This window comes from Dysidea avara, chromosome 2 (assembly GCF_963678975.1).
Source record: "Dysidea avara chromosome 2, odDysAvar1.4, whole genome shotgun sequence".
Taxonomy (NCBI): domain Eukaryota; kingdom Metazoa; phylum Porifera; class Demospongiae; order Dictyoceratida; family Dysideidae; genus Dysidea; species Dysidea avara.
Window position 1 is genome coordinate 44,458,176 of NC_089273.1, and position 11,770 is coordinate 44,469,945.

Below are 11,770 nucleotides of genomic sequence, written 5' to 3' on the forward strand. Positions count from 1 at the left end.
AAATATTTCTAAACTTTTTTTGTAATTTAAGGTATTGAAAATGGCTTACAACCATTAACAAGTACATTCTCACTATGAAGTTTATGATTTGATCATTAAATATTTTAGGTGTCAAATGCACCCATATGGGTAATTTTCCTAAATTCGGTCACATATGCTGGCTTATAATTGAGATGGGTGTTTATTTCAATGCAGCTTTTATATTAGTAACTATGGTACACCTACAGTTCTACCTTACATGCATGTTCTGTTAAAGAGGCATGGAGGGCCAGTCTCTTCGGTGTTTTCTACTTTGACACTACAAGAACTTACTGAGCCACAGAATTGTTGATTCTAAACTCCTTATAAGGCAGTTATTCTCATGTCAAATACACACTCTTGCCTGGACTGATCACAATAAATTTAATGCATACTTATTTTCCAAAAAGATCCAACTATTATTTGTATAGCATTTACTTTTAATAATAAAACATACTTACTGTTATTTTTAACAATTTCCAAATAGCTGCAGATGTCTCTTAAGGTTTTCAAAGAATTCAATGAAAAATTAATCACTGTATTGCCAATGCGTGATGTCATATTCATATCAAGATTAGACAAAATGGATTTATTTCATGGCAATCTTAAAAATGAGGTAACCCAAAAGTCTACATCTGTAGGAGCTGCTAGTCACTTCCTACAGAATACAGTTGAGAAGGACTTGAAAATTGGCAATAAGCACTCTTTTCTTCGCTTGCTTTCAGTGATGGAAGAATTCAGTGAGTCTTTGAAGGAACTAGCAGCAGTTATAAAGGATAACCTCAGAGCTGATGAAACTCCTTCTAATGGTCAGTGAATATAGTCATGTGTTATTAGTTCTGGCTATATATATATATATGTGACCAGGCCTGCAAAAACAGGGCATGTGGGCACAAACTACACTCCATCACTCTACAGGTCATATGGAGTTTAACTTGTTAAACAAAGTTAATGGAGGGAGATAATTTGTGTGTGTGTTTGGGTGGTGTAGCGACACATTGCAGCTATCTAGGTACGTAGCACACCTGCATCACAATACTAGATGTAATATAGAACAGTAGGTATTAATTGGAAAACATTATGAACTCATGCGTGGAAAAAAATACCGAGTGTATGGGTCGTTCCAATTGCAATGCCATGCATAATGGTACAAAATGATATGTGTGATGAAAGTGTGAAAAAGTAAGCAAAAATCATGTGACCACATGCCCTATTATCGCAGGCTCGGTCACATATGCTGATTTTAGGGGCAGATCCAGGGGGCATGCAGGGAGGCAGGGAAGAAGTGCACCCCCTTCCTCTACAGTACACATTATAGAGAACCATTCACAATATTTGTAATACGCTTAATATTGTATGCTTTAATGATGTTCATCCAAAGTACCTCAGTCAGTGGTGGACTCAAAGATGGGGGAGGGTGGTATAATTAGAATGTGTCCAGTCCCCACCTATCTCCCTCCTCAAATCAAATAAATATTTCATACAAGATCGATATTCTCTAATAGAATACTCAAATACTCTAATAGAACAGTCATTGTATGTAATTATAGATAATCCTCCAAATTGTTCCCTTTTGTAAATGCTCTAGTCCTATGATATGGTGTACTTTATACTGAGCTTTAGCCCCTACTGAATTGTTTCACCTGGTTTCAGTTACCAGTCACACCCCTTGAAGTAGCTAAACACAACGAAAACAGAAAGTTGAACTTTAATACAGTATGTAAACAGCCTGTGTTCATTGAATCAAGTCTGTAGCTTGAAGCCTGTTGCTCACATGGGCCTTGGACAGACACGCAGACAGACAGTTTTTTACCATTCTAATTTCAAGAAACCAGGCACTCCTCTGGCTAGAAAACATTAAGTAATACACTTTTCATGCTGCTGTACTGATTTTATGATGTTCTAAATTAAGACTGATAATGCTATTAATCATTACCCAGGCCTATATTTGACCTTAAATGTTATAATTGTTTAGTATAATTTCATCAATTACAATGTAGTACTAGAATTCTATTTTTTAGATAAAGCTAGTAACTATTCTGAAACATTCAAGGAAAAAGATGCTGTTGGATCATTTGCTTATTTATACTTCAAACTGGAAGAATTTTTTGCAGAAATTCACTTAAATAAACTAAAAAGGATTTGTTTACACAGTAGTGATTGTTATCCTGATGATTTTGCTGATAAAATCAGGGCAGCAAAGGATTTGGATGACATAACAAAAACGTTAAAAAATCCTGCTTATTGTAACTGGTTGGATGTACGCCTATTAAAGAGAATTGCAAATTTAGCAGAAATTTCTGAAGCAAAAAAATTAATAGAAACTTATGAAGAATGTCTGTATTCCAAGAAAGTATTAGACGTTACACCTTATTTCAAACAGATTTATTTTAACCCTAAACACGTGACACTAGTGGAAACTAAAATCAGTAAGAACGTTGACAATATGGTTGTTTTAGATGTGATCAACTACTGCCGACAGTTGGAAAGTGATATGAATATTTCACCAGGATCAGTAACTGCAACAGACTGTGCTCGTGGTTGTTTAACAATAAAATGCATTGTCCCACTACGCTGCCTGTTACATATGCGTTGGATGGCTAAAAAGATATTTTTTAAGTTTCGTCAGTATCACATTCATTATCTACAGATTGGAGGGTTTCCAAAAGTATTTGCATGGAATGTTCATGCCTCCAAAGCATCTCTGTCCATGTTCACATCTACTGCACCAAAGTGTAAGGATTTGTAGCATTAGTCATATGTATGTACAGTGTACACTGTCATTTATAATCCCAAAGATAATGGCATGCTTTAGAATACCAGTGTTAATTATGACTGTATATAGAGCTGAGCGATAGTACAACTATCATAGTCACAATAGATAGTAATTTTTATGTCCCGATAATGATACTATTGCGATATTACCAAAGACAATTAACAGTCTCGAAAGACCAGTTAATAACATTTCCAAAAAGTACAATAGTTCAAATAACACACGTATTTAATAATGATTACAGGTTCGTCACTTGTTTGTTTTACAGGTTTTCTGCCAAGAATACTAACACGTTAACATTCTGTGGAAGAAGGCAAGCTTGTTGGTCATTAGCAATATGACCAGCACGACTAAATACTCTTTCTAATGGTGCAGTGTTGCTGGTACTGAGAAGTACTTACGCACTGGTTTTACCAAAAAGGGATATCTAGAACAGTTTTGTTTCCACCAGTTTAGTAATGTACTTGCACTTTTTTAATGTAGTATAGCTGGTGGTTCAGAACAATAGTGAATAATCTCCAGATCTATTTTTTCAGAAACAGTGGTTTGTAAAAGTTTCTGGTGAAGCATTGTTAGAGTCAGCATTATCAGGTTGTACTATGTCACTTACTAAGGACAGTAACAAATTTTCTCCTTTAGGCGATTTTGTTGTCTGTGATGAACTGGAGGCATTTGAATAATGTACTTTGCTGGTCTAGTAGCTCAAGTTATGCTTTCAAATCACTAATCAATTCATCTTTTCCATATCTGTCAAAAATGCAGGTAATTTCAATGCAGAGTCTGGAAAGCATGCCTTGGTTAGAATTTGGCCAGTGTAGCTACCTGACAAATTATCAAACATTGCCTTTTTCATAGACTTTTGTAAGTTTCAGTCAATAGATGAAGCTTTCAGGTAAACATTGAGTAGCTTTTGTAACCAAGGTCGTATCATTGTTATTGTAACCCATTTTTCCCCACGTAAAACTTCAGTAATCTTGACAACAGGTTTCACTACAGATAAATAATCTGACATTGCAGCAAACTCAGTGTCACTAGGCATTAAGTTGCCTCTTTTTTAACTCTAACAGTGCAGCACAAATCGGTTGCTGTAATTCGACAACTCTCTCTACCATGTAATACTAAGAATTCCACTTTGTAACAACATCATGCGTTAGAGTATTCTTGGGACCGTGTAGGTCAATTTGCTTTCTCTTAAGAACATAAGATGCGTTAGTTGATTGATGAAAATGACTAGTTAGCTGACGACAGCAAGAAAGAGCTCAAGAAACTTCTGGTACTACCATGGCCTTTTCTACAGCTAAGTTAAGCATATGGCTAAAACATGGCATGTGGAGACACTCCAAATGCTGCAATGCAGCTTTTATGTTGGAAGCGTTGTCAGTTGTTGCTGCTATCAGATCTGTTGCTTCTAGTTCCCACTCACTGATAACACAGCACGCTTCTTCAGCAATATTATCACCAGTGTGTGCTTCCGTAAATTCTTCAGTTTCCAGTAAGTAATGTTTTAGCTGATACTGTTCGTTTATATAGTGAAGAATGAAGCTAATATGTGACTGGATTTGTGAAAACCGATCCTATTGACCAAGACAGGAAATTTGATTTTTTCACACAAACATAAAGCTTAATCAATGTACTATCAAATTTCACTGTCACAGTCGACCAGAGTAAAGCGGTCTGCTTTTGCTGGCTGCTTTTTTCAAGCACAGTGATGAGCTGTCTGGGGTGTTGATGGAGACCTGGCCAACCAGGAGACGGCTGTGTGTGGCTGTGCAACTCCATGGTATTGTACAATGACTTGTGCTGTAAATCTTTCATTTTAGCCAGTTCTGAGCCCTGAATGGCTCATAACTTGACCTAATTCATCCCAATATGTTCCTTTTCAATTTTTGAACACCATCTTTCCTGCCTTCCAGACCTCCCACCTCCCACCCTTTAGGAGCTCACCTCATACAGTCAATTTCGGTTTAAAAACTATCTAAAATGGTGGGAAACTTAGCTACTGATTACTTCCTCATTAGATAATCTGGAAGGTTAGAAATTGTTGTAAGTTGTGTGAAAGTTTGGTATGTGTACCTACCACCATTGGCCAGCTACAACACTCTGAATATTTAAAACTGGAATTTCTTGATACTTTTAAATGGGTGATAAGACCGGTTTTCCCATAGACAGTCACATGTACAAAAGCGTGGCCCTTGATGACCACATAACAGTGGTAAAAGAAAATTCTTTGCATGAGTTATAAAGCTCTCCATGATTAGCTTACCTTTTACTTTTGTAAATTCAAGGCATGTAGGAAGTAGATATAGTTTTCCTGTCAGGAGGCTTTTACCTAGGTTCCACAAGCTTCTGAAATCCAGCATCATTCACTGTATCAAGTGGTTGGGTATCTTTAGCCAGAAAATAACAAAGTGACTCTGTGAGCTTGATCCACTTGCTTGAAGTACATGAAACTGTTCTTGTTGATGGAACAACTCGGGTATCCTCTGCTGTCCAGGGGGTATGCTGGTAGAAGCACAACTGCTACTAGTGCTACTGCCGCCATCATTGTTCTGAAGTGCTTGAAACAACAATGGGTGGCATTCCTTCAGGTCGATTCACATGTTTGACTGATTTCCACAGTATTTGTAACCATTTTTATAAACTATACAGTATAATACTTTGCATTTCTTCTTGTCAGGCTCGCAATACTTTCTGTCATGTGCTGGAAAACTAAAGTGTTCCCAAACTTTACTCCTGGAACCTTCCAACGGTAAAAACATTTGTTTTGGGTTTTCTTCATTCAATTCATTGTCCGTACTGTAGTCTTGTTCTTCACTTTCACTATGAATTTCAACACAACTCTCGCCACTTTCGCTTTCGTCATCCATTTAATTATGCTTGCACATAATTATCGTGATAGTGCGATTGTGTACTATCGTTATCGCAATTGCTAATTACTGTCATGATAGTCGATTGATCGCCACTATTGCTCAGCTCTACTGTATATTGTGAAGAACATTTATATACTGTAAGCTGGTAGGAATCTACATTTAATAGGTGCCAGAGCATAATCTGATATGCTAATTTGTTATGGGATTTGCGAAAAGGGGTATTCCACACACATCCAATTTACCAACTTTGACGATTTGTACCTTTAGATTGGAAAAGGCTATTGACTTGAAGTTTTGTCAGAAGTGCACACCAACATGGGTTAATGAATGGAGAAACTTTCAGGGATACATGTTACTTGAATGCAAAGTTATGGTCTCTCAAGTTGATGAAATTGGATGTGTGTGGAAGACCCCTTTCGCAAATCCGGTCACATTTATCCCTACATCAGCCTAGTATTAAGACACATGATAGTTTTGTTGTGCAGCCAAGAAAGCTGGTGCATCACAGAACTCAAGATAACAGCCTGTCATCTGTTATTTTCCATCCTTAAAGCCATAATGACCGACCAAATTAAAAATGGTCTGACATCATGACCTACCAAAATACACACTTAAAAAAGATGTTGTGTATGTAAACTGCTACTATTATATACAAGTGGCTGACCATGTTGCATGTTGGTCTTTCATTTTGACATATCAAGTAAGAAACCTTATATTGAGCACTGGAAATCGCTGAAAAAGTAATTAAAAGAAACAAGAGTCACACAAGCCAGCATGTTAAACACACAGAGATATCTACCGTACGGAAGAAAACTTTGGCGGTGAAAACCTTTGGCGAATCCCACAATCGGACATTTGGCGGATAAAAAGTTTGGCGAAATTACTAGACAATAAACTCTAATTGATGCACTCGTGCAGCAACACAAGGCGATGTCGACGGTTTCGTTTTCTGTGGACTCTATGATACGCGGATACCATGAGTATATGCTAATTTGGGAGAGCCCTAGTGTTGGAGAGAGGTTAGCCTGTTAGCGGGAGCCTGGAAATGCTCATGATACGCACGCCGTGGCGATAAAGAAAGTCATCGATGGTGAAATTAAAATAGTTGGGCACATTCCCAAAAAGATTTCTGCAATATGTTCCATATTCATTAGACGTGGTGGCAATGTTATGTGCCAGGTAGCTGGGGCTCGCCGATATTCGTCGGATTTGGTACAAGGTGGGTTGGAAATACCTTGTATTCTCAAGTTCGTTGCAGCAAATCAAAAGGAGGTTACCAAGACTATATGCCTGTTAGAGTCGGCATTAAATATCGAAAAAGTCTTCACTGCAAGTCCAGCTGATAGTGGGGATTCACCTCAGGCCTCGTGCTCTACTATGAATAACAATCGTGATGTCACTAGTGGCGCGGCTAACCACGAAAGAGTGGAGAAGGACGAAGATAACTCAATGGACAAAGCTGATGGGCGCGATTTATCTCAAGCCTCATGCTCTACTTTTACAGTCAGTAATGGTAGGGAAAGCCACAGAACTAAAGATAACTCAATGGACATGATGATAGATCTAAAAGAAAGCACTAATTCACCACCTTCCAAAAAGCAAAAACTTTTTGATGCTGAGAATATTATCATGGGAGTAGAGCTGACAGATGCAGAGATAAATTATGGCCAACGTTTACTAAAGGAAAAGCATCCGAAGGTTAATGGACTGCGCACAACTTTATATCAGTGTAGAATGCAAGATGGTGAAAACAGTGTTCAAGTTGTTCACTGCCCTTCAAGATTTCACTGGATAACTGTTACCACCATAAACTGCAAGGCTAACGAAGTGAGGGTGTTTGATTCTTTATTTTCCTACTGTGACAAGCAGACCATTTCAATCATTAGAAATCTATATCAGACAGGCTCAGAGGAACTCAAAATCACTATGTGCCGGTGTCAAAAGCAAACTGGGAGCAAAGATTGTGGGTTGTTTTCTCTCGCATTTGCTGTTGCTTTAGTGTTTAAGTTAAATCCTAGTAAGATAAAGTTTCACCAAAAGAAGATGAGAGGCCATTTGGTGGACTGTTTCACAAAGGAAGTTATGACACCATTTCCATGCAAATGATTTCATTACAGTTGTCTCTTAAATTAACAATGATTTTATTTGATTACATTCTGATCACCAATAATAATAATGACATGTATAATGGTTATTACAATCAATCAATGCTTATAAACTATAGCTGACAACTAAATACATGAAGCAATTCCAGTTTCCTTAAAACCATTGATTATGATTTCTGGTTTGTTTTTAACATAGTTACAAGCAGATTCTATCCAAGCTGCACTAAGTGGTTTAACGGTACTCATTTTTAGGTCAATAATCTTCTGTTGACCTTCTTGACGTTGCCGGAGTACTTGACGTGCATACCAAGACTGGAATTCCGTACGAAGCTGATTTTTCACAGCTTTATTAACACTAACATCAAGTGGCTGTAATTGATCGGTACAGTTAGGTGGAACAAGCACCACATTAATATTGTTCTGGGTAAGAAAAGCTGAGGTACACTGGGCCTTAAAGTTATCAAAGATCACTAAGGCTGGATAGTCAATGGCCAGGCCAAGACTCTGCCTCTTTTCAGTAATATACTGGAGTAGGACATTATCAACATATTCTTTCATAGTGTCTTCATTAGACCAGTGATTAATGGAATATGTTATGTGCCATTTCTCAGGGAAACTGTGCTTCGGTAAGCAACGTGAAGTTTTCCCCTGATATATAATCTGAGGTGGCAAGAGATCACCAGTAAGAGATCCAGCTAAAACAGCAGTGAGCTGCCTTTTGTCATCCTTTCCCACTGCTTCTATCCTCTTAGCTCCTTTAGCTTCCATTGTCCAGTCAGAGGATGGTACAATGCTTAACCCAGTTTGATCAAAGTTGATGATCAGGTCAGCTGGAATTTCATCCATTGTTATTACTTGCTTGATTTCTAGCAAATAATCTTCCTTTACTGCAGCAAAGTTTTCAACAGTCACTTTTGCCTTTGTGGTCGCCTTGCACTTAACGTAACCCATTCTGTGAAGCAAATATTGTGCCCAGCCTTTATTGAGATCTACTCTTGACAGCATATCTGCATTTTCATGCATCAAAATTCCTTCTGCAGAAGCTATGACCACTGTGGTATTGATACTAGTGCCAGTGGACCTCAGGTATTGAATGTATTCTCTAACCTGCTGATCTAGGTCCTCTCCTATTTTCAGCGGACGTCCGTTCTTTTTCGTTGTGAACCTTGCAAAATCCTCTACACTTGGAATGTCTCCCTCAACACGTAGCTGTTCCTTATAGAGGTCTTTTAGTCGACGAACAGATGTTTCTTTGAGCGGGGGCAGCTCAGCTTCCGGCGGTATTCTGTGGCAAAGTACCTGATGGCAGCCGTAGTTCCATACTCGGCAGCTCTTCGGGCTATCATCAGCTTTTGCGCATCTGTTAGCATCTGATAAGGTCCTCTACAGGGCTTTTTTCCATCTGGTTTTCCTCAAGTTTTTCAGTAACCTTCTTGTTGGCACTAGAAATCGCACCAGGCGGAACTGACGAACTCAAAGGCCCTTGGGGATCGGGTAGGTTAGTACTCGAAGATGAAAAAGAGTCACGCTTGGTACGTTTGTAATAATTTAAGATTGACATAGCCATTTTGTCACTCCTGTTCGACACTCGGTTCGACACGCTTCCGTGGAGTGCTCATTCATGTGATTGCCTGTAAGTTGGCGAAAAAAAACTTTGGCGAATTGCCATTGATTCGCCAAATTCGCCTAAGTTTTTTACCGCCAAAGTTTTCTTCTGTACAGTATTTGGACTCAATGGATGTGGTAGAAACTAAGGAAAAACAGTAGTTTCTCCATAAATCAGGGGCAGCTACATGCTGAGAATGCTTCTGTATAAATATTTATTTGAGTCCAAGTAGAGATCTCTGTTTGTTTAACATGCTGGGTTGCCTGACTCTTGTTTCTTTACTTTTTTCATCAATCTCTATTCCCATGTTTTAATTTTTAAACTTATTTTTACACTAGTTTGTTTACTTTTTAAAATCCATTTATGGATGGCTTACATGATAATAAAAGGGTTTTGTTTGATGTTACACAGTACAAAACATGTATATCAAGTCAGTCATCATATACAGTAGCTGTTAAGTAGTCAGTTAATATTATCAGAGTTAGTCTTTAGTTGTAGTGATGGTTTCTGAAATACCTGTCAGTGTACACCTGCAGATACACTGTATGTGTCTTATCAAGAGTACATAATAATAAAGGAGGGAGCCTCCCTCCTCTATTATTATGTACTCTTGGTCTTATCAAAGCTATTCTTTATAATTTATTGTAATTCTAATTGTAAAGCACCACATACAGTATATGTGACCGGATTTGCGAAAAGGTACCTTTTTCACACACAAAATTTGACCCATTGTATGAATTTTGAAGCTTCATAACTTTTCGATCATTTCATATAATTGTTTGAAATTTTTCATGAGTGTAGCTACAGTATCTAGCTGCATTTTGAAACTAAGAGCAAGTTAATCAGTGTAAGGAGTCAAATGTTACACCATTTTGTTTGCTGGTATGTAAAATGTGTGGAAAAGGTACCTTTTCGCAAATCCGGTCACATATGTGACTGAATTTTGGAAAATCAACCATATGGGCGCATTTGACACCTAAAATATTTAATGATCAAATAACAAGGTTTATAGTGTAAATCTACTTGTTGATGATTGTAAACCATTATCAACGCCTTGAATTACCAGAAAACTTTAGAAATATTTTTAAACTGTGTCCTGCTCTTAATAGCAACTCACTAAACATGAAAATTCTAATTATTTCAGGCACGCCCATATGGGTGATTTTCCAAAATTCAGTCACATATATGTATATACTATAGTATCCCAAAGTGCATGCATTTTCAGCTATATCTTACCAATACAGTAATTTTAATACCTAAACACCTGCAGTGCTTCCTATTCTTGCATACCCTATATGTCACGGTCACCTTTTTTAAATGCGTATCAGTTAGTTAAACTGTTGCTCAATATAATTAATCACAAGTACATAGAAAATCACTAAACCACTGCTTAGGTGTGGACACTCTACATAGTGAGAGAAAATAAGTTGCATGAAAAATGACAAGTACAATTATAACAGGAAAAATCATTTCTCCAGAATCGAAAAAAAACTTATGTTGAAAAGCATAACAACCTCAAAAGTGTGCCTGAGTGGAAAAAAAATGTGTCACGATTGGGAATCAATTCCACAACCTCATGATCTCATGCTTGATAAGTACTTACTATGTGCATTTATTTGCATGTGTGTGTGTGTGTGTGTGTGCGTGTGCATGCGTGTGTGTGTGTGTGTGTGTGTGTGTGTGTGTGTGTGTGTGTGTGTGTGTGTGTGTGTGTGTGTGTGTGTGTGTGTATGGTGGTGTGTAGTGTGTCTGCATGTGTGTATTTGTCGTTAAGCTTGGTCAGGTGTCAGGCAGACATTTATATGTGAGTGCTTTCAACTGTACTTTGCCTCATGCCTGGTGTCAGGTTTATCGCATTTTCTGAGTAGGGCTCTGTTTCAATTATCGATTAATTTATTAATCGATTAATCATCAATATTACTAAATTGAATAATCTATATGTAGTGAACACCATGCATATAGCATCAGCTACTTTTAATCAATACTGTACAAAGTATAGTAGTGGTAGTCTACATGCCACCCAGAATAACATTATAGTAGTAAAAGGAGAGTTGAAGGAATGACAGCAGTTGGTGGGTAGTTACAATTAGTAGTTTTAGCTGGCAACACTAGCAATCGTTGTCAGCACTTACAGGCTGCAATATGGCATATGAGCACAAAATCTGTCATGGATGTGGTGAGCCAACTGGAGATGTACTGTACAGAAGTTTTGAGGTTGCTTGATATACTACTACATCACGCATGTGCAGTAACTAGCCAATGAAATTTAAAGAGCATATTTCAATTTCATGAAGAGTAAATTTCATTGGCTATATCTGTTGCAAATGTGTAATATGATCGTGCCACTTGAATCAAGCAACCTCAAAACCTCTGTAGCATTGAGAAAAGAGAAGTGATG

The 11,770-nt window shown here is 37.7% G+C and overlaps 1 protein-coding gene across 1 annotated transcript in view; it reads left to right on the top strand.

The window, feature by feature from the left end:
• LOC136247441 (uncharacterized) overlaps window positions 1–11,770 on the top strand; it is a 248,238-nt gene that overhangs the window by 228,920 nt on the left and 7,548 nt on the right. The window contains exons 2-4 of the mRNA XM_066039160.1: window positions 506–634; window positions 683–827; window positions 2,040–2,753. Coding sequence (XP_065895232.1) covers window positions 506–634; window positions 683–827; window positions 2,040–2,753 — 988 coding nt within the window. The remainder of the gene's footprint in view (window positions 1–505; window positions 635–682; window positions 828–2,039; window positions 2,754–11,770) is intronic.